Here is a 21,510-nt window from a genome sequence, read left to right on the forward strand (position 1 = left end):
ACACACAGATGACCTGGTTTCTGAGTATAAATCAGCCTTTAGACTGCCCATGATAAAAGGCCAATCTGAAAGGTACAGTTTTATTTTATTGGTGGGAAGTGCAACACGTCTCCTTCACATAGGGTTGAACAGGATGCCAAATGGACTGTGGAATGGTGGTTCACTCCTCTTCAATGACTGTGTGAAGCTGCTGGATATTGGCAGGAACTGGTACACGCTGTCGTATACGCCAATTCAGAACATCCTAAACAAGCACAATGGGTAACATGTCCGGTGAGTATGCCGGTCATGTAACAACTGGCATGTTTTCAGCTTTCAAGGATTGTGCACAGATCCTTGGAAGACGGGGCCATGCAATATCCTGCTGCATCAAGAGGGGATGTTTTTGGATGTATTGCACAACAATGGGCCTCAGGATCTCGTCACAGTATCTCTGTGCATTCAAAATTCCATCAATGAAATGCACCTATTTTTTTCCTTTCATAACAGATGCCTGGCCATACCATAACCCCATCGCCACCATGGGCCACTCAATCCACAACATTGACATCAGAAAACCGCTCATCCACACAAGGCCACATACGCTGTCTGCCATCTACCCTGAACAGTGTAAACCAGGATTCATCTGTGAAGAGAACACCTCTCCAACGTTCCAGACGCCAGTGAATGTGAGCATTTGCCGGCTCAAGTATGTTATGACGATGAACTGGAGTCAGACGGAGACCCCGATGGGGGCAACAAGCATGCAGATATGCTTCCCTGAGACGGTTTCTGACAGATTGTGCAGAAATTCGTTGGTTATGTAAACCAATTGTTTCTGCAGCTGTCCAAGTGGCTGGTCTCAGACAATCTTGGAGGTTGAACATGCTGGGTGTAGAGGTCGTGGGCTGGTGTGGTTACACGTGGTCTGCAATTGTGAGACTGGTTGGTTGTACTGGCAAATTCTCTGAAATGCCTTTGGAGATGACTTAAGGCAGAGAAATTAACATTCAATACACAAACAACAGCTCTGGTTGACATTCCTGCTGTCAGCATGCCAATTGCATGCTCCATCATCCATGGCGACATCTGTGGCATTGTGCTGTGTGACAAAACTGCACCTAATTGTGGTCTTTTATTGTGGGCACTCTAAGGCGCACCTCTGCACTAATCATGGTGATATAAATGGATTATCTCAGCAAAGGAGAAGTACTAACTATCACAGATTAAGACTGGTTTGTTAACAATATTTGAGGGAAATTGTAAATTTGTGTATGTGGAAAAAGTTTTAAATCTTTGAGTCAACCTCATAAAAAAAGAGAGCAAAACCAAAAGTGTGGCTTTTATACTTTTGTTGAGTGTATGGTGTACTTTTCAACATTCTCCAGCAGCAATGAGCTCCCCAGGTCTTTCTCCCAACCGGCCTCTCCTATTTTCTTCATCCTCTTCTTCTTCAAAAAGGGTGTGATGAATGTTCCGTAGCTTGCTTGTGGGGACTTTGGTCAGGAGAGGTGGCTCAGTGTTGTCAGCTGGAGCAAGAGGCTCCATAAGTGCAGGGGATGACTTGGGACTGAGTGCGTCTTCACTAGAGGGAGGGTTGGGGCTCACTCCATTCACATATGTAGTGGAGGGCAGAGTTACTGTAGAAAAGGCAGCAGTGGTTGATACTGGGGAACTAATCTTAGGCTCTGAAAAGATAAAAGTCATGAGTTGAACTTCACATTCAGAATGTTCTAATAAATGTTAATCCAGTATCAGCAACAACCTATTGTAGGGCATACCTGTCATGGCACAGGAGACATGAACAATAGTGTGAGTGCCTTCTAGGTAAACAGTATCCATGTTGTGTTCTGATGGTAGTGGTTCAACGGTTGAGACCTCCACCTTTGGCTTGCGGCTTGTCAGCATGTACGGGTGGATATCCAGAGACAGGTTTCGTGCATGTTTCTTCTCCATTCCACTGATGTCTGTAGATTAGAAAAAAAAGCTGTCTGGTTTAAAAAGAATCTGAATGCCACTGGTGAAAATGTACCATAAGGTAGACCTGGTGACCTCTAGGATGTCATTCCTTAGTACAAATATCAAACAAGAGGTCATGGAATTTTATTCATTTATTTTTTACTTCTGTTACTGATTAAAACTGTAAGTTATGACAAAATAAGTTTAGGTTCCTATCCTGTGTTAATTTTTACATTTTTAGATGTACTTTAAAATTCTTGCTCAGATTTTAGTAATATTAAGAACTTATTTAGTGACTTATGAAGATCAGCAACCTTAGTTGAATCCCATTATAAGTATATCTAAGGTAATAGAGCCTTATGAAAATTGGAAGGCATGGATAACTAATGAAAAGTGCTAAACTTGTCCATTTAAAGAGGCATTCCGAGGTTTTCTAATAATACTGCCCCCTTAAGCCAAAACACAGGTCTGCAGCACTCTGCTGTTTGTTCTCATAGCTCGTGCTCATACTTGACAAGGTTGTTTTTTTTTAACCTACATTGACTTGCCTTTGGTGTCTGAGGAGAACTGAGTCATTTCTGGGTATCCACAAAATCCATCTTCAATTTAACGCTTAGATTGTTTGCAAGGTCTAACCCATTGAACAGCCTTAAGTTACAGCTGCTGAATAGCGCGGGAACTTTCGACCTGAAGTAAATTCAGGAATATATGCTACAAGCTAACAGATGCAGGTGGACACCTCAGACACTTAACAACTGAGGTGTCCACCTGCTCATCAAATAATGTTTAATTAGTAAAGGGTCAAATATAAAGTCTATTTATAACATATTTTTTTAAATTAAAAACTTACATAATGTATTTTTAAAGGTAAAAAAATGCTTGGAAAATTTGTGGGTTTTCCCCAATTAAATGATCATTTTTAAAATTTTGATTGGATATTATACTACTGCAAATAAGCGTGATATGTTTTTGGTATAGGCTTGTTGCATATCTATATCAGAGATTCAGATAATTGTGGAGAACCATAAATTTGCTCTTGTCATGTCATAGACAGAAGACAGAATACCTTTAGTTGAAGGATGCTGTGTGCTTTTACTGTCCAGCAGTGGTGCAATGAGGCTGTCTGCCATGGTTTTCCGTCTGAGTGGTTTGGGCTTTTCAGGCTTAGTGTTATTCTCCAAGCGGGTCATAGTGAGCGGCTCCTTGATTAGCAGACAGAGAAGAGGTGAATTTTTTATTGTTTAAATAGCTCCTATTTCAAGAGCCAAAAACAACAGTTAGGAACCTCAGGCACATTTCATAAGTTTTTAATGGACTCTAAAGCAAAGGTTTCCTGAGCTGAGAGCATGTTGATCTATATTGTTCTGTAAAATAGTTTCAATGATACTTCTTCATTCGTTTTCAATAGTAGCTGCATTTATGCCCAATTAGAATGTTGGTATGGTGATGTTCAATGAATTCTGAAATACAAGAAAAATGTGAGTTGTGTTCAACAGTGACTGCCTTACCTTAAATGGCTGAGGAAGAGGGTTTGAGCTTGGTATCCATTTGATCTTCTTTCGGGGACGTTTGATGACCAGCGGCTCCCCAGCTATCTCTCCTACCCCAATATCTGAAGGGTCCATGTTGGGATCAATGGTCTGTATCCCAGATTCCCTCACAGTAGGTGTGACGTCATGGTTGGACTGTGCAAGTGCAGCCAACAGTTGCCTGACCACATTGTCATACATGAGATCACTCTCATTAGTTATGAAGTCCAGTCGGTTGAGAGACTTAATGTGGTCCCTGTTCTCATTACAGAACATGGCCAGAATGTTGATGTCACAGAACGGAGACTTCTGCCATCGTCGCTTTGTCTTGATCCCGACTTTATTAAGTTTGTCAAACACAAAATTAGACTTGCGCACCACAAACAAATGCAACAAGTTAAGCAGGATGATGAAGTTCATAGTACATAGCAGGGCTAAGTCCACCACAGCCATGATACGTTGCAGCTGCACAGCAGGGAGCTTGCAGTTGACATTAAGCTTCAACTCTGGGTAGCTGCTGATGTCTGGGGGCTGGCCTAGTGAACAAGTAAACTCATTCTGCCTTTGCCGTGCATAGTATGCACTCAGGTAGGAAATGGGAATAGAACTGAGGCACATGATAGCTAGATGGCGAGCTAGGTAAATCTTAGCCAAAAAGTTACTTTCGCCTCGTCTCTCAAGGTATTTTTCAAAAAGATTTTGCTCTGGACTTTTCTCCTTCTCTGCATTTTCTATAATCTCTCTCCTTTCCCGTTCAGTTATACCAGGGCCTTTGGACTGAATCTGCTTCTCAATCTTGGGGGCTCTGCCCTCAGCAGCTCTGTGGTAGCAGTTATCAATCTCTTGAAGCAGGAAATTGAGCTCTGAAGTTAGCCGCGTAGAGGCAAGGAACTCCCAACCTAAGGCAGGAATGTACATGATCCCAGCAAAGGCAAGGAGGGCATAGGGCAGGAATTTATGTTCAAACAGGTCCACTCCAAGATTAGCATCACGAAGCTCTGTCCAGCAGTAGCCCCTCGCATAAAGTGCCTGGTCTCGGGTGAAGTTGTGCGGTGTGTAACAGTATATAGATTCCTCTGAAAAAAGAAAAGAAATATTTGGGTCAATATATATTTTCTGATTTATTATGATACTTAAATGTTTGAGCTGAAACAGTAAAGTACCAATATCATGCTATAGTGTACATCAAAGTCTGTATAAAGTAATATAACCACTGGAAAAATATTGCATATGGATAATACAAATGTTTAAAGTGCCGGTCTTTTATTTAGTTCTACTCTGAAATTCACATTTTCTTGAAGGATTTGTTTAGATTTTTATGAAAATGACAAATGGCTATTTTCTCTGATCATATTATAGCTCTGAGCATTTTTGTGTCATTCATCTGCTGAATACTAAAACCTTAACCAGAGACATTCTGCGTTTTGATATAATACATATCTTTCATGTTCAAAAAGAGAACCTAAGAATTATGGTCTGCCAAACATTTTCTCTGCCCATGTTAACAATACATTGAAATTCAAAGTTTAATTTGGTCTATGTTTATCTTTGTGACATTTAAGATTTTTTTAAATGAAATAGCTTTTTTTTGGTCTCTAACTCTAATACTTTCCAGAATTATACCAGGCATACCGTCAATCCTTAGACTGTCTGAACTCCCACATTGTTCTGCTGCTTCATTTTCATTCCCAGCTGAATAAACACTGCAGCTGAGAGCCTGACTCAGCATCAAGCTAGCATTTGCATCAGTCATTGATTTTAAACTGTATTTTGGCCAAACTCCTTCTTAAACCTACTTTCAACAAAATATTACATTTTTTGCATCATCAAAACTACTTTGTTTGAATTTTCTCAGAAACAAACTGGTCATGTAAACATCACCTTAAATACAGTCAAACACTCTGAAACAATGTTATATTTTACCATAACCATTATGATACAACCAATTTTATGCTGCAACCAATTTTATATGAAGTGATGTTAGACCAACACAAAATAGTATGTGGCTGCTACTATAATGCATCAGTCTGTCATGGTTAAGAGAGAGCTGAGAAAAAAGGCAAAACTTTTCTACGTCCCTACCCTCTGGATCATGACCAAAAGAACGAGATCCTAGATATAAGTGGCCGAAAATAGCTTTCTCAGCAGGGTGGCTGGGCTCTCCCTTGGAAATAAGGTGAGTAGCTTGGTCATTTGGGGGAGGCTTGGAGTAGAGCTGCTTCTCCTTCTCATCGAAAGGAGTCAGCTGAGGTGGCATGGACATCTTTTTCGGGAAGCCCCCTGTATGCCCCCCTTATGAGCTGTTTCAGGCATGTCCCACCGGGAGGAGGCCCAGGGGACGACCCAGGACACCCAGGACAAGAGAGTCTCTTAGCTGGCCTGGGAGAACCTCAGGCTTCCCCCAGCAGAGCTGGACAATCTGTCTGTAGAGTGGGAAGTCTTGTAGTGTCTGCTGAGACTGCTGCACCTGAGCCCATCTATCCATTTTCCGTCACACTTATCCCGGGTGAAGTCGCAAGGGGTGCTGGTGCGTATCTCCACCTGTCAATGGGCAAGAGGCGGGGTACACCCTGGACAGGTCATCAGTCTATCGTAGGGCAACCCATTCCCAGATAAAGCGGAAGACAACGAGAAGAGATAGCTGTTCTATAAAGTCCTTGCAGGTTTGTTAGAAAGCATTAGTGAACAAAAAGAATCAAGAAAATCATGGAACAATGCATACAGATAAATCAAAATGATGTTAGCTCAAAACAGCTTTAGGTTATAAAACAATTCTACATGCTTCAATATCTGGTGTTGTAGGCTACAGTTCAATCAATATTAAAAATAGAAATACACTGGAACAACTGCAAACCCACAAAGACATGATTGTTAATGTAAAATGACAGGCTGGGTAAGGACAGTACTAATCAGTGAAGCAGCCAAGAGGCCCATGGTTAAAACAAAGTCTTGAGCAGTTAATTTGTAGTTTGTTGCAAGTATTGTAGAGGGCAGAGATAACATGTGTACAAAGGTGGTCTAATGAGAGCAAAACTAGATATTATGTAGGTACTCAAAATGCTGTTGGAAAACTTAATAGAATACAGACCCCTATAAAATATCCCCAAGGTTCAACAATGTGTATTAAGAATTATGCTGTGTCATGTTTATCCCATATGCAGAGAATGACTATGAAAAGAACAGAGGTTTTAATAAAAGATAATAAATCTTATAGGGAATCCCACAGGTAAAAAAGAACATGGGACATAGCAGAGCAACTACAGAACCCAGCAAGAGTAAAATACAAAACAAATGAGCTAACTGGAACAGCTTTTGAAGAATTAAAGCAGGAATACTGAGAGAGCGGGAGTAATTGGCAGATAGGGAGCTAAACTAAAATCCAAGAGGTTCTTTAAACCAAAAGGGAAAATCCTGAGATTAGAATAAAAGAGTATAAATCAATTTATATATGAAAGAACACAAAATATATTAAAACAGTAATGAAAGTATTTAACAACTAAATATACAATAATATGTTTTCTAACCACAAACTCAAAGGGGAACACAAGAGAAAACCAAAAGAAACACCTACGTATTAAGAAATGCTGTGGGGAGGCTCTCCAGAGAAAGCAGAGGGAGCTAACTAAAAGACAATGCTGGAAGAAAAACTATCAATCATAGGCAGCAAGAAGACATGAGAATGGAGGGGATATTTAACTCTTCACAAACATCCAGAGCAGCAATTGAATATTTTAGATGAACACATATTAATTCCATGTATCTATTATGATTATGAATTGATAATAATGTATTAATAAATAATCTATGGATTTATTAATAATAATAACAACAATAATAATATTTTTACAACATATTAATTAAGCTTGAGCTCTCTGCAAAGATAAATGACCAGATATCAGTGGTATGATATTAAATACTGTAGGCAACATTTTACACATGCCCTGTGGCCAGGGCCGTTGGAAGTACTTTTGAACAAGGGGTGCTGTGATTTTTTTATTTTTTATTTTTTTAGAAAATGAACCTATAGGCCTATTTAAAATAAAATAAAAATAAATAAGTAAATAGATTGAGATTCACTACTTTATTGTCATATAAACTTCGGTGCACGCCACCAGGGTCTGTAACACACAGACCTCATCAGTTCTCAGGTGAATGTATAAGTTATTAATTCAACTTCACAATAACATTATAACAATGTAGATTTGGTCAGCTGGCATGAACCCGAGTCACTGTGTTTATGTCACACAAGTGCAAACCCAAAGGAAATAATTATATTATTATACTATTTAAACGTTGTTGAACAGTTCTCCATTACACAAAGAACACAAGACCAAAAAAAAACTCTAAAATACTATGGATACTTTAAACTGCATGAATAGTGCGAATTGAGCCACAGGCAGGGCTACAGGCAGGGTGCCCTGCCCTTTTACAGGTGTCCAAATGTTGAGGTCGTAGAGAGAAAATCATTCATAAGCGACAAATCCGAAATGCGTTTCTGTGCTATATTTCCTCCTCGTTTCTATGTAAATTTACTAGTCTGCTGCTGCAAGCGGGATACCACGCTCTAGCTTGCTTGATGTTGCCATGACAATGTAACTTCCATGAACTTGTGTTTATTAGGCCTCAAAATAATAAAATTAAAATCCAAGTACACATATAATAGTAAAATAAATAAGGCAAAATCATTTCCCAAAATATTCATAAGAAATGTATAAATTGTGCAAAGTATTTTTAAAACATTTTCTTTAAATCTCCCTCTCGCCACTAGGGGATCGTGCAGCACCCTCAGTACCCCCACTTCCCGTGGCCATGCTTGCATTTACAATGTAATTGTAGAAAAAGTGGTCATGCACACCTATGGATTCTAAAGAGGTTTCTTCTTAAGGCATCTGGTTGTGCTAATTGTATTGTGGAGTAACTGTGTAAAGGGGCTTGAAAATTACCCAAAATTCTTGTATATCTTTTTGACTTTGAAATATGTCCCTTCTTCTTTACAACTATGAACTGTTTTGAGTCGGTCTATTACCTAAAACCCTGTCAAATTAAATTAAAGTTTGTGGTTGTAACATGACAAAATATCAGACTTTCTTTCAATGCTTTGTGAGACATTGTATGTAAACTCAGACATGTTCTTGTGAACTGTCAAAAAGAGTATGTTAAAAAAGAAACACTTTTGTTGTCACTTTAACACATACCCCCTCTAGTGGCTGAGCCACCCACCTGCAAAGTTTCTTGTGAAGACAAGTGTGACCAACAGGATGGGGATGATGACTGTCCCTATAGTAACAACCCGATCAAATGGCAGCTCCAGTTTGAGCTGCACCATAAGGCCAGCCAGTGCCCCACCCTTCTCATCCTGAGAGGAGCCTGGCATGATAAGCTCCTTCAGCTTCTCGCCAGCAAGTAGCGCTGTGGCCATGTCTAAGTTCTGATCAAGGATATTCTGCATGCGGAAACAGAAGGATGTTCTCTACAAATCCTCTCCGGCAAATGAGGCAAGACCCGACGCTCCCTCTTGTGTTTAGATACTTGCCAAGATGCTGTAAAGCAAACATACACACAGAAATGTGTGGCTACTGTAAGCCCACGTCAGCATATGTGAGAAAGTGGTAGTTCCTAGAGGTATGGTGACGTTCAAAGCTTGCTCAGCAGTTGCATGTTGTTCAACTTTTGTAAAACAACCAACATAAGGGTTAGAAGCACTTCTCTCAATCAGCGTCCACCTGGTACATCCCTTTGTTTTGTCCCATCTCCACAGAGTCTGGCTGCAGTCCACAAGCTCTTTATGTGACAGGTTGAGAAATAACCTGAGTTTAGGAAGAGCTCTTGTGCCTCAAAGGAACAGTAATCACAGGCTGAAGGGTGGTTAGGTGATCATTGGAAAGAGGAAGCTATCCCAGTCCTTTCCTACAAGACAAATAAGAAGTTAGGTGTAAAAGTTAGTTGTTGTTTTTTTCAAATTAAATTATACAGAAATAAAGAATGTTGCTATTATTTTAATGCTGCTCTTAATCAAAGTAAATTTTTAGGAAAATATTATATTTCAGAGTCTAAAACGATATGTTCCGATTAAGAACAGGTAATTCCAATACATTTTCCAGACAACATACCTAAGTATGGAAACGTTTTTTTATGTTACTAGAGACTTTAATACTTTGTATTCCGGGTTCATATAGTACATATGACAGATAAAAACTAGTGGATAATGGTAAAGAGGAACGAAACAGTGTTGAGAAATATTTTAGTAATGTGTTTTTAAGTGTGTATCTATTTTAAGCCCTAGAGAAAAGATATTTGTTCATTATTTCTAACACAATTGCTCAAGCTCACTAAGGCTGGGTGGAGAGTGTCTGCGAACATCAATTTTCAACACTTTGATGATACAGAGTGTTAGTTTCCCACAGCATTTTGCCGCATCTCCATAAAGACCAGATCCAAAGAGCTATGAATAATGGATGACCTGACGATTGATTTTTCGAACTTAGCTGTGAAACAATAATGTTTTGGTTGTTTTTTGTAAGAAATCCTATCTCAAAAAGTATTGTATCCTTGTATCTTTGTCAAATTCAAGCATAACCCCCCACCCCCCCAAAATAAAAAACAAACGTTTTTTTAATGAACAGAGGAAAAGACAAACATAAAACTGATTCAAACTGAAATCGACACCAAAATGTCAAATATTTTTATCTTGAACATGCTGTCAGAATAATTTCTCTACTTCTCAATGAAGATTAGACAATGGATGCGGTAAGAATGCACAGTAAATTCCACACTCTTAAATATGCAGCGACCAAGTACATTGACTCCTTTAGAGTTATTACAACAACAACTGAAGTAAAATATACGCTATGTAGAGTTCTAATTTAACACTAATTCTGAATGGGACCAAATGCATTCTTAAAATGTTACTTTAACACTGCAAAATTTACTGTGTGCTTACTAAAAAACCCTTAAAGTGATCCAAGATGTTTAGTGTCCGCCTTCATTTTTTCTCATGTATGCAATTGTAAATGTTTAAACTAATGCACGTCAAGAGCCATAATTGTCTGCAGGATCACTTGCTGCAGCAGGGTTGGTTAACATAAAAGTTATGAGAAGCTCCTTTGTAGGGAGATTGAATGCATCACCATTTTACCATTAACTAATCGTACCTTTATATGTATGGCTGGGTATTTTGGCCAAAGTCCTGAATCGATTCGATTTTGATTCATACGTTCTAAATTATTCCTTTCGATTCGATCATTCGATTAATTTCGGTTCAACTGTGTTTCAAAATACTCATGTAATTAATTTTTTCCTGTCATATTAAACACAAAATGCAAACTTGTAAATCAGACAGTTTAAACTTGAGATGTGAAAAAAAACTGTCTCAAAAGTGCAAACTTGTTTGTAAAAAAGTGAAGCCTCACGACCAAGCAGACGTGACACGGCAGGGACACAGCAGACATGCATGAGCTGCATTATCTTCACTGCACAAACCATATTTGCAGCGTTGTCTGTAACAACTACAGGGTGTTTGCTGGTCAGCCCCCATTAATGTCTTTAGTCAACCTATTGGCTATACTTGCAGCTGACTGGATTGAAGTCATCTTGATGGTCTGTAGCACAAGATGAGAGGCGCCACTCATTATCAATGTAGTGGGAAGTCACCTTAATGTTACATATCCAGCACATTATCTTTAGCTGTTTTAAACCCAAAATGGTTCCAGACATCAGACTTCGGTTGGGACAGCTTGCTGAGCGGTGTGTTACTTGGGTCGGCATTTACACCTGCTTGCTCATTTGAATGTGAACGTCACGCATGTCACTATTAAACTAATCGATCTCATTCCCTACACATCGATTTTGCAAAAATGTAAAGGAATAGATTTAAAATCGATTAAATCAATTTTTTCACCCAGCCCTATTTATATGCCATTGCTTCTTCTTTTTATTAACAGTTGCATATCTGAATCTCTCCTTCTCGCTCTTATAAAATTACAGCTCTTCCACAAAAACCCTCTAATAGCACACACTGGTATATCCTGGAATATTCTCCTAAGATCTTAGATCAAAGAATATTAAGTAGCGGTTTCACTAGTGCAAAGAGCAATTAGTGTGCTCCTCTGTAGCCTAATAGTGAGCATGATGGTGGGATCATGAGCAGAAGAATCCTTAGAAGCATTATCAAGGGCCAATTATTTGATGTTAATGCTGACAAAGGATAATTACTGTTCCTTAAGGAGAGCATGAGATTTCCCTTTTGGGATAAGAGCCTTCCACTTTAACCCCGACATTAATTTTAGCTTCACCTGCATCCTGCAAGACTATGACAATAATCAGAGAAGATGAAAAGTTTGCATAATTTATATTTAAAGGAGCAGAAAGACATTTAAGGAATTGTCTGTTTGCCACTGGCACGGCTCCAGCCTGACAGATTGTGCACCTCAGGTGGGCAATGTTACCAGTGTTTACATAGGGAATCCCACTTTTTTTGGCTACTACGACATCCCCGCTTGGCGGTTTGACTAGTGCAGCTGTCTGTGAAAGGAGGCTAAGTTAGACTTCAGGACAATAGCTCAGAGAGGGGAGCTCTTTCCGTTTCTCCATTAATTATTGATTGGATGACGAAATTACATGGAAGAACTTCTAAGGTGGGATGAGGGCATCTGGTTAGGATGTCTAAATGTCAAGCCGAGATAACTAAATCAGCATGGTCACACTTTCCACAATTTTAGCGTGAGTAAGTGTTTAAAGTGAACAAATAAGAATTTTTGTTTTTCTCATAAAAAAAGATCATCATGTCCTTGTTAGCACAGCAGGCTGGGATCCTAACTGCTGTTTCCAAAAGGGGTCCATTAGTCCAGGGCATCACCTCTGCCGAGACATTGCATTGCAGTTAATTACATTTGCCTGTAGATGACGAGCTGCTTCAGCACCTGAGCAATGGACAGCTCCCGCACGACCAGGGATAAGGCTGCTGAACGTCAAATACATGGATTTGATTTGTATGCTGAAATGTTTATGCATGTGCTTTGAGTGTGCGTGAGACGAGAGGAGACCCTGTGACTCTCTGCACCTGCATCTGCTGTCTACCTGTCTACACTCAGATCAGACCAAACCGCAGCTGCTCTGGAGCGAACTACTGCTATTTGCAGGCGGCGAGAATGAGAGAGATAAGAATTTGAAAATAACTCACCGAATCCAGCTGTGTCTTCCCGGCGCGGTAAGAGTTAATCTGCAGTGCGGGCGAGACGCTACAGCTTGTATCCGAGCGCACCGGTTTGTTCCGCCTTTTCTCCCCCTCCACCCTCCCTCAGTGACTCCAGCCTTCTTCCCCAATCCACCCCCTCCCTCCCTGCATTTGACTCATCCTCAAAAACAAATTCTGCGGATCTTTGTTTCCGCTCTCTGAGTGTTTGAAGTGGAATTACAGACGCGCAGTGGTTTGTTGGCAAGACAAAAAAACAGGGAAATGAGCTACATCCTGTAACAAATGAATATGCCTATACAAACATTGAGATTGAAATACTAACTAAGCAGCTTTCTGGGACAATCTTCTACTCAACATGATAATTTAGCACCCCAATTGTCACATTATTGACTCCAAATATCGATTATACGCCTTGCAGACCGGCTGTACGGCCCAACTCCTGTTTGCTCGGTCCATAGCTGCGTGACTATGACTGCGTTTTCTTGTCTACTTATAGGTTTATCCCGCATGTCCATCATCTGAGAATGAGACTGACCGCAAGACACATGCAAACGACGACAGGGAAAGATGCTTGTCATTCAAACCTTCCGGGTGTGGCCAGCAGCTTGGTTCTTTGCCTTTCTGTCTGTGGATGAGGCATTATCAAGAGGTTTCCTAAACCTCCTGTTTCGAGGAAGGTTTATGAGATTAAAAAAAGTGAATTGTTTGGACTGCAATGTTACAAGAAACTTAGTCTCATCATGTAAGTAATAATAATTTGGGGGTTTTTAAGAAGGCTTTTAACTAATCTAAGGTGATTTGATAACAAAACAAGCAAGTTTAAGACATTTTAATACTGAAACCTAAATCTTAAGAATGAAACATTCTTCAGATTCTGGTAAGGAAAAGATTACTATAGAGCCCCTGAAGGGACATGGAGGGCAATAAATAACTTTTGCAAGATCCCGCAATACTTTTGCGAGATCCAGCAATAGTTTTGCGAGATCTCGCAAAAGTTTATTTTTTCCTCTATGTTCCTTTAGGTGCTCCGTAGAATTGCATATTGATCTTGTCTCTCTTAATTCGTGTAATGTTGTCTTTTGGGACTTAGAAATTAAGAATCTCTCCAAATCATCCTCTATGGTTGTAGCTGACACATGGGCGTATTATCCTCCCATAGCAGTACACTTTGCGCCTCCACTGTTGTGTGTCTGTTTTACTTCCGGTTCGCTGACATGGGAAAACCTTTTGTGACATCTTGCAAAGCGTTTCGCAAAAGTTTATTTTTTGCGAGATCTCGCAAAAGTATTGTGGGATCTCGCAAAAGTTTATTTTTTCCTCCATGTCCCTTTAGGGGCTCCGTAGATTACAACATCCCTGCATTTATTCCCAAATTAAATAAATAAAATGAAACAACACAACTGTCTTTTACTTCATATCAGAGGACGTCATTACTCAGCAATTTTCAGCAATACCCTAGATTTTTGTGCTTCTGACTGTTAAAGTAACGCCATAGTAATATCAAAAGCTTATGAGTCTGTTTAGGCATTTAAAGAGGTCTTTTATGTATTTCAGCTACTCCACTCTCTAGAACATATGAAGCTTAGGCAGAAGTTCAACTGAAACTAAATTACTTACCCTCATCCATCAGAGGCTCATCATCCTCCATCGCAAGCCAATCAGTTTTTAACCGCACCACCAAGAAGCCCAATCAGCAATCAGAGTTCATCTTCAAAAGACTTCAACTCCATGAATCACCCTGCTACCCAGCCAAAGAGCAAGCTGCGGTTGTGTATGTCTGATTTGGACTCAGATGACCCAGATTCAACCCACCTCCATCCCCTTCTCCACCATCGTAGCTAAGCTCCATCTGGCTTTTCCATGGTGTTTCTTCAACCTCGTCCCTATTAGAGTGTTATTCCTCCCGGACTCTTACTTCCTTTCCAATTTGAGCCTGGTTCTGCCAGAGGTTTCTTACAAAAGGAGAGTTTTTCCTCTCCACTGTCATTTCATGCTTGCTCATCATGGACAGGTTCATGCAAAATCCAGTACAGCTCAAGCAGATCGTCTCACCAACCAGCAGTCTCTGGACTGAACCAACTTCATCTATCTCCACTCTACCACCAGTTCCAGGCCTGTGGAAAACATCCCTGTTCTCATACACCTGCTCATGCATGTTAAAGAAAAATTCCCGCTAATGTTTCCTGCCGAGGTCTTAGCACCAAAATCTTAAAATAATTGTATCAATAAAATTCTTCTAATTTTCCTGTTTTCATCTAAGTTTTTCATATTGAACTACAAGTAGAGATGATTTAAGGCAACAAAGTATGGTAATAGTAGTAGTTTCAAAGTAATGTCACCCTGAGATCAGGTGGCAGGATGCTAAATGTGCTTTCAGAAAACACTAAAATACTTTCAAAGGACGGAATGTCCCTGCTACATTTAATTTTGATTTAAATGCCTGCCCTATTGGAAAACACTGCTGTGAGGTTTGGAAGAAGGAAAACTCTTCTCACGTTGAAAAAACATGAAGAACTAACTAATGTTTGCCAGAAACAAAACAGAACTTATAGAGTAATGTACACACTAGAACAGAGAATATGTTTGGCATAGACCAAAAGCTGTAGTTAAGACACAGACTCAGTCTTAGACGTGAAATAGCAAATAAAATTCACAAACGAATCCATATCAATTACCTCTCATCAACAATTATAGGCCTCACTTGTCTGTCAAATCAAAGAACACGCTGCACACTTATAAAGGAAATATTTGATTTGAGTATGTTTACAGCCTCTGAAACATTTCTGCTTACTGCTGAGATCGTTTTGCTCTTGTGTAAATGTCTGAGTGTGTCCAAGTAGGGCCTAACCATTAGTATGAAACCCCAAGCTGGCTTCTGCCAGTAAGGGAATCCGCTCCTCACCACGCACTGCTTCCAAATATAGGCTCCTTCCTTCTGCCTCACCCCTCCTCCTTCATATTTATGTAACCTTCAACAAGCCTTGAAGATTTAGTTTCCTGACAGTGCAATCTTTTCATAATATTGGTATCTAAAAAAAAAAAAAAAAACTGTATCTATCTATCTACACACTGGGTATGGAAAGTATTTTGTCTGGAAAATGTATTGGAATAAAATCCATAAAGTTAATTTTATTTATTATTAATGTAAACTCAGGACCCTATCTTGTCAGAAAAAAACACCAAAATGTTACCATTTTTGCAAATTTACATCTTTATTCACATCTTTATAAGTATGCAGACGTTTGGTTCAGTATTGAATAGAAGCACCCTTTTGAGCTAGTAGAGCCATTTGTCTTCTTCAGAATGATGAGAATATGTTTCTCACACCCAGATTTGAGGATCCTCTGCCATTCTTCCTTGCAGGTCCTCTCCAGTTCTGTCAGGTTGGATGATGAGAGTTGGTGAACAGCCATTTTCAGGTCTCTCCAGAGATGATCATTTGAGTTTAGGTCAGGGCTCTGGCTGGGCCAGTCAAGAATGGTCACAGAGTTGTTCCTAAGCCACTCCTTTGTTATTTTAGCTGTGTGCTTAGGGTCATTGTCTTGTTGGAAGGTGAAGCTTCGGCCCAGTCTGAGGTCCTGAGCACTCTTAAAGAGGTTTTCTTCAAGGATATCTCTGTACTTGGCCACATTCATCTTCCCTTCAATTGCAACCAGTCGTCTGGTGCCTGCAGCTGAAAAACACCCCCATAGCATGATGCTGCCACCACCATGTTTCACTGTTGGGATTTTATTGGGCAGGTGATGAGCAGTGCCTGGTTTTATCCACACATACCACTTAGATTTAACGGCAAAAAGTTAAATCTTGGTCTCATCAGACCAGATAACCTTTTTTTCTCATAGTCTGGCCTTCAGTCCTTCATGTGTTTTTTTGGCAAACTCTATGCAGGCTTTCATATGTCCTGCTGAGGAGAGGCTTTCGTAGGGCCACTCTGCCATAAAGTCCTGACAGGTGGAGGGGTGCAGTGATAGTTGACTTTGTGGAACATTCTCTCATCTCCCTACTGCATCTCTGGAGCTCAGTAGCAGTGATCTTTTGGGTTCTTCTTTACCTCTCTCAACAAGGCTCCTCAACAACGATTGCTCAGTTTGGATGGACGGCCAGGTCTAGGAAGAGTTCTGGTCATCCCAAACTGCTTCCATTTAAGAATTATGGAGGCCACTGTGCTTTTAGAAACCTTGAGAGATGCAGAAATTAATTTATAACCTCGGCCAGATCTGTGCCTTGCCACAATTCTGTCTCTGAGCTCCTCGAGCAGTTCCTTCGACCTCATGATTCTCGTTTGCTTTGACATGAGCAGTAAAGTCTTATATAGACAGGTGTGTGCCTTTCCTAATCAATGCCAATCAGTTTAATAAACACAGGTGCATTCCAATTAAAGAGCTGAACAATGTCAAGGGGGATAAAAAGAAATGGACATCATGTGAATTAAATATGAGTGTCACAGCAAAGGGTCTGAATACTTATTTGATTTTTCAGTTTTTCTCTTTTAATAAACTCGCAAATATTTCTACATTTTTGTTTTTTTCCGGCAAAAAGGGGGGCCGAAGGGAACGTAACGAAAAAAAAAAAGAAACTTAATGAATTTAACAAAAGGCCGCAAAGAAAAAAAAAACCAAAAATTTAAAGGGGTCTGAATACTTTCCGTACCCACTGTATATATTTTGATAAAAAAAATTAAAATAACCTTGGTTGGAAATAGGAGGAAAAGTCAGACATTTCAAAATCTCTTCTTAAACCTCTGTAAGGAACAGAAAGCAGTGCCCATTATCAAGACTGGAAAGGCTGTAACACGATAGCAAAGCTTTTAAGTCAGACCTTAATGTAATTATGAAACTGAGGTTACCAGGATAGTGGAAGTCTAGATTGGCTTTTGAAACCACAAAAAATAAATTTGCAAAAACAACAACCTCTTACAGGGAAAAGAGGGGGCTGACTGAGAGAGGTACTTTACCTCAAACGATCTAAATCAATATCTCTAATTGTCTAGTATCTAATAATGTTGTCACACCTAATAACACTAATCTATACTGGATTTAAAGTCTATGAAAAAGTACAGTTTATGTAGTTTTGTGCACTTTGTTTCAGGTTTAAAATAATATTTTTTGGTCTACTGAATATATATTATATTTCATATGTATTTTGTGATGAATAATTTTATTCACCAATAGTAATGAAATTTAAGATTCCAGGAAAATATTTTACAAAATTAAAATGTTAAAAAGAAAATGTAATTTGTTTTTGAATGTTTTCCTCAATTTTTAAACCCATAGTCAATGCACTTTTGAAAGCTTATCAACATAGTGAGAAAAAAAATACAAGAGGTAGAGTAAAAATCCGTATGTACACCTATTGTCGGCTTTACAAATCTTCGACTTGAAACAGCCCCAAGAATTTTCCTTTGTTTTTAATTAAGAATCTTTAAGGCTTTTAAAGCATTAATGTTTTCTTTAGATCCTAGCTGTTATCACACTTCTTATTTGGGTGCATGCCTAATTGTCACATCAAATGAATGTCATACAGGATAAATCTTGATAGAAAAGATATGAGGCACAGGAGGCTTTCACTATCTTCTTTATTACCAGAACCACTCAAATAAATCTCCACACAGAACCTAAACTAGGAACATGTAGAATGCAAACATCCAAAACACTTATTATACAAATATTTATCTGAATACTGAATGGATCCTCATCCAACGCATAAGGGCTGTGTACACATAAGGGCGGTTTAATGTCGTTAGCGTGTGAAGTTTACATGCTATTCATACTTAGAAATCTTCCAAAATGGCAGAATTAAAAGTTCCTGAAAGGGGAAGTGAGCTAAAATTCCTCAATGGAAACGTTCCCGAGTTATCACAAACTTTTAATCAGCCTTTACTGTAGTGTCGCAACTAGTAATTCTGTTTTACAGGGAACAACTTTTTTACATGTGACTAGGTCAGTTTGGATAGCTCGCCCCCTTCTTCATGAATAAAATTACCATTTAAAAACTGCTTATTGTATTTACTCAGATTATCTTCATCGGATTTTAAAATTTCTTAATGATCTGAAACATTTACAAAAATAATAGAAATGGAAAAAAATCGCATCTTAACCTCTAGCAGACATGACACAACTCTAAGTAGAAAGCTGTTTAATCCAATGATGAAATCAGAAATTCTTTAACGTTTTATTAAAATATAGAGGGTCAAACATTTCCTCTGTATTAATTGTGCATAATTATCTTTTATTCTGATTAAATTAGGACTAAAATTCTATGTGTTCTTTACAGACCTTTCAAAGTAGTTTGCAGGAACTTTGGCCTTTTTTGTGTCTGCTATATAGCTCATTTTGCTCACCTACAACCTTTCAGATATGCTGACAGTTATCTATACGATTCAGATCAGAGCTTTCCCTCCAAACACCAGACGTCATTTAGACGTTGGTTTTAAGTCTAAATCTGGTCATTGTTGAACATTTACCACATTAGCCCAATAACAGATGTTGAAAAGACATTGCAAACCCAGTTTTCAAAGTCTTTTCAACGATCTGAAAAATATTGCTTTTCACCTCTCACTTTTAAACCAAATGTAGATGTCTTTACAATGTCTTTTCAACCAAGGTGGGTCAAAAACGTTGACTTTGTCGTCATTAAGCCTTTTGTAAGTACTTTGATAGTATACTTACAAGCATTGACCATATCCAATAACTCATTTGTGCCCAGGATTTCAGGATTGTTTTGCTTTAATACTTATCCCCCTAAACACTAGACATAGTTTAGACATTGGATTTTAGGCTGAATGTCGTTGTTGCATCATAGTCTGGATTTGGTCTAGAAAATAGTTGTTGAAAATTGGGCTGTGTTTGCTCTGTCTGATTTTGTCCCACTTTATTTCAATAATATACGTTGAAAACCCAATTTTTAAAGTCTTTTCAACTATCTAAATATGAGGGCTTTTCACCTTTCACTTTTCAACAAAGTGTAGACATTGTTTGGACGTAAATCATGTCGCCTTATCAATGTCTTTTCAACCAATTTTGCTCTGTGGGATACGTCTTTTATGTCCACATATTGTCAACTATTTTGTAAAGCAAAAGACCCACACAGTATAATGTACCCCTTAGTTGAGATTATATATTCAGGTTTCACTTTTTTCTTCAAAATGTAACGGCAGCCATCATAGACAGATACTATCATTTTGATCTCACCAGACCACAGAAGATGGATCCAAAACAAACAGTCTTTTTGTGGTCAGATAAATAACTTCTTCCCAGCCCACATTGGTACAGGAGTTCTTTCATTGTTAAAACCTACCCTCAGGCTTCATCAAACATCTTCACATAGTGTTTACCTTTTATTTTGCATCTTGAAGGTATAGCGAAGGATGCTCTTTTTCCGTGTGGATCATCTCAATAATTGGTCCTCCTAATTGTTAATCATTCTGGTGATATGTTTACATAAGGCCGTCCTACGTGCTTGTCTCCATTTTCACTCACAGGTGGTGAGTCTGACATAGAGGGAAAATTGCAAATCTTCTTTTGGAAAGTAAGCTTGTATGAGTGATGCAAACAGCAACTTTTAAACAGAGTGTGCACGAAGAAAAATGGGCTTGTGCATGCTCTTGCATACGTTTAATAGTCGTTCAATCTCCGGATAGGGTTCAGGTTGTGCGTGTGCATTTTTTTTAAGTTGAGAGGGCGGGTCTTTTCAAAATGTGCGAAAATCCTCTACTATACCACTAACATTAGGTTATTTTCACCTTTTTACTTATCAGCTTTTTTGTGGGACATAACCCTCCTTCCTAAATCTTATGATTGCCAAACATTCCCATTGCATTAAAGTATATCAACTAGTTTGCCTCTTTTTCACCCAATAAGATGCAAACAAAGCCATGAGATTTTCTTCCAGCATTCTATTAGCTTGTGTAAATTGTCTACGGAAATATTAATCTTGTATGTGACATTTTAACTTTAAAGAAATTGTATAAAAGAGCACTAAAAATAAGATATCATGATTTCAGCATTTGCTGAATTAGATTTCATTTTAAATCCTTAATGATCTGAACAGAAACAGTTAATTTGTTCTTTTACAGTTTATTACCATATGTCTGTTTTCTATTAGTGACCATTAAATGTCGAATAAACATAACATGTCAAGTAAGTTGTAATTATGTTTTTTGATCATTTTTAACAACAGAGATTTTATAAATATCTGATCATATCGGCAGGATAGAATCAACACAAAAGCACCCTGATAAATTCCAATCTGGTTTTATAAAACATATTAATAAGTACTTTCTAGTTACATCAATAAACCTTTTGGTTCACAGTAACAGATTAGCTGCTTTGCAATAACACATTGCCTTTGCTTTCTAAACACAAAGAATGAATTTACTATAGTGAATGCCTTAACATTTATTACATCTTAAGTATAAAAGATGCTCCACTTAACCATTTGTGTTTTATTATGTAACTGAAATAATGAGCTCTGTGTCAACTTAAGCCACTGAACCATTGCTGATTATAACCACATTTTATTTATTACTGTAGGTAAAACTAATATTAATGGGTTGAAAAAAATCTGTTTCCTGATTAAACACGTCCTAATTATAACTGAAATCATCTAACAACAACAAAAAAGGGAAATTCAAATTTATGGAAATATTAAAAACTTTTTAAAGACTTTCTTCTCAGTCTTTTTTTATTTTCAGTTCTGTTTTCCTCATTCTCTTTTATTCTTTGTTCACATACTTGCAGAGCATGGACTTTCTTTCTCTTTTCTTGTTTTTTTTTTTTTTTTTTTTTTTTAAGAAAGCACGTTTTTAGAATGATTACTCTATATAATAGGTAATCGAAATAGGCAGAAACT

General features: G+C 38.4%; 1 protein-coding gene across 2 annotated transcripts; it reads right to left on the reverse strand.

The window, feature by feature from the left end:
- On the reverse strand, positions 1-12,783 carry panx2 (pannexin 2). 2 transcript variants are annotated; one of them, XM_015371132.1, is made up of 6 exons: positions 12,646-12,783; positions 8,688-9,374; positions 3,447-4,543; positions 3,005-3,140; positions 1,761-1,946; positions 1-1,667 (listed from the first exon to the last, which is right to left on the reverse strand). In XM_015371132.1, the coding sequence occupies exons 2-6, from the start codon at positions 8,914-8,916 to the stop codon at positions 1,354-1,356; spliced, it is 1,962 nt and encodes a 653-aa protein (XP_015226618.1). In that variant the 5' UTR covers positions 8,917-9,374; positions 12,646-12,783; the 3' UTR covers positions 1-1,353. The 2 variants fall into 2 exon arrangements, with proteins under 2 accessions (XP_015226618.1, XP_015226619.1); XM_015371133.1 differs by lacking the exon at positions 12,646-12,783 and having other exon boundaries at positions 8,663-8,812.
- Positions 12,784-21,510: the final 8,727 nt, after the last annotated feature.

This window comes from Cyprinodon variegatus, unplaced genomic scaffold, assembly GCF_000732505.1.
Source record: "Cyprinodon variegatus isolate N-32 unplaced genomic scaffold, C_variegatus-1.0 Scaffold54, whole genome shotgun sequence".
Taxonomy (NCBI): Eukaryota; Metazoa; Chordata; class Actinopteri; order Cyprinodontiformes; family Cyprinodontidae; genus Cyprinodon; species Cyprinodon variegatus.

Coding starts and splice junctions, on each gene's coding strand:
- panx2 (XM_015371132.1), bottom strand. CDS start 8,916: ATGCAGAATATCCTTGATCAGAACTTAGACATGGCCACAGCGCTACTT. Junction 3,141..3,446: donor CTCTTCCTCAGCCATTTAAG/GTAAGGCAGTCA, acceptor CTGCTAATCAAG/GAGCCGCTCACTATGACCCG. Junction 1,947..3,004: donor ACAGCATCCTTCAACTAAAG/GTATTCTGTCTT, acceptor TCTAATCTACAG/ACATCAGTGGAATGGAGAAG.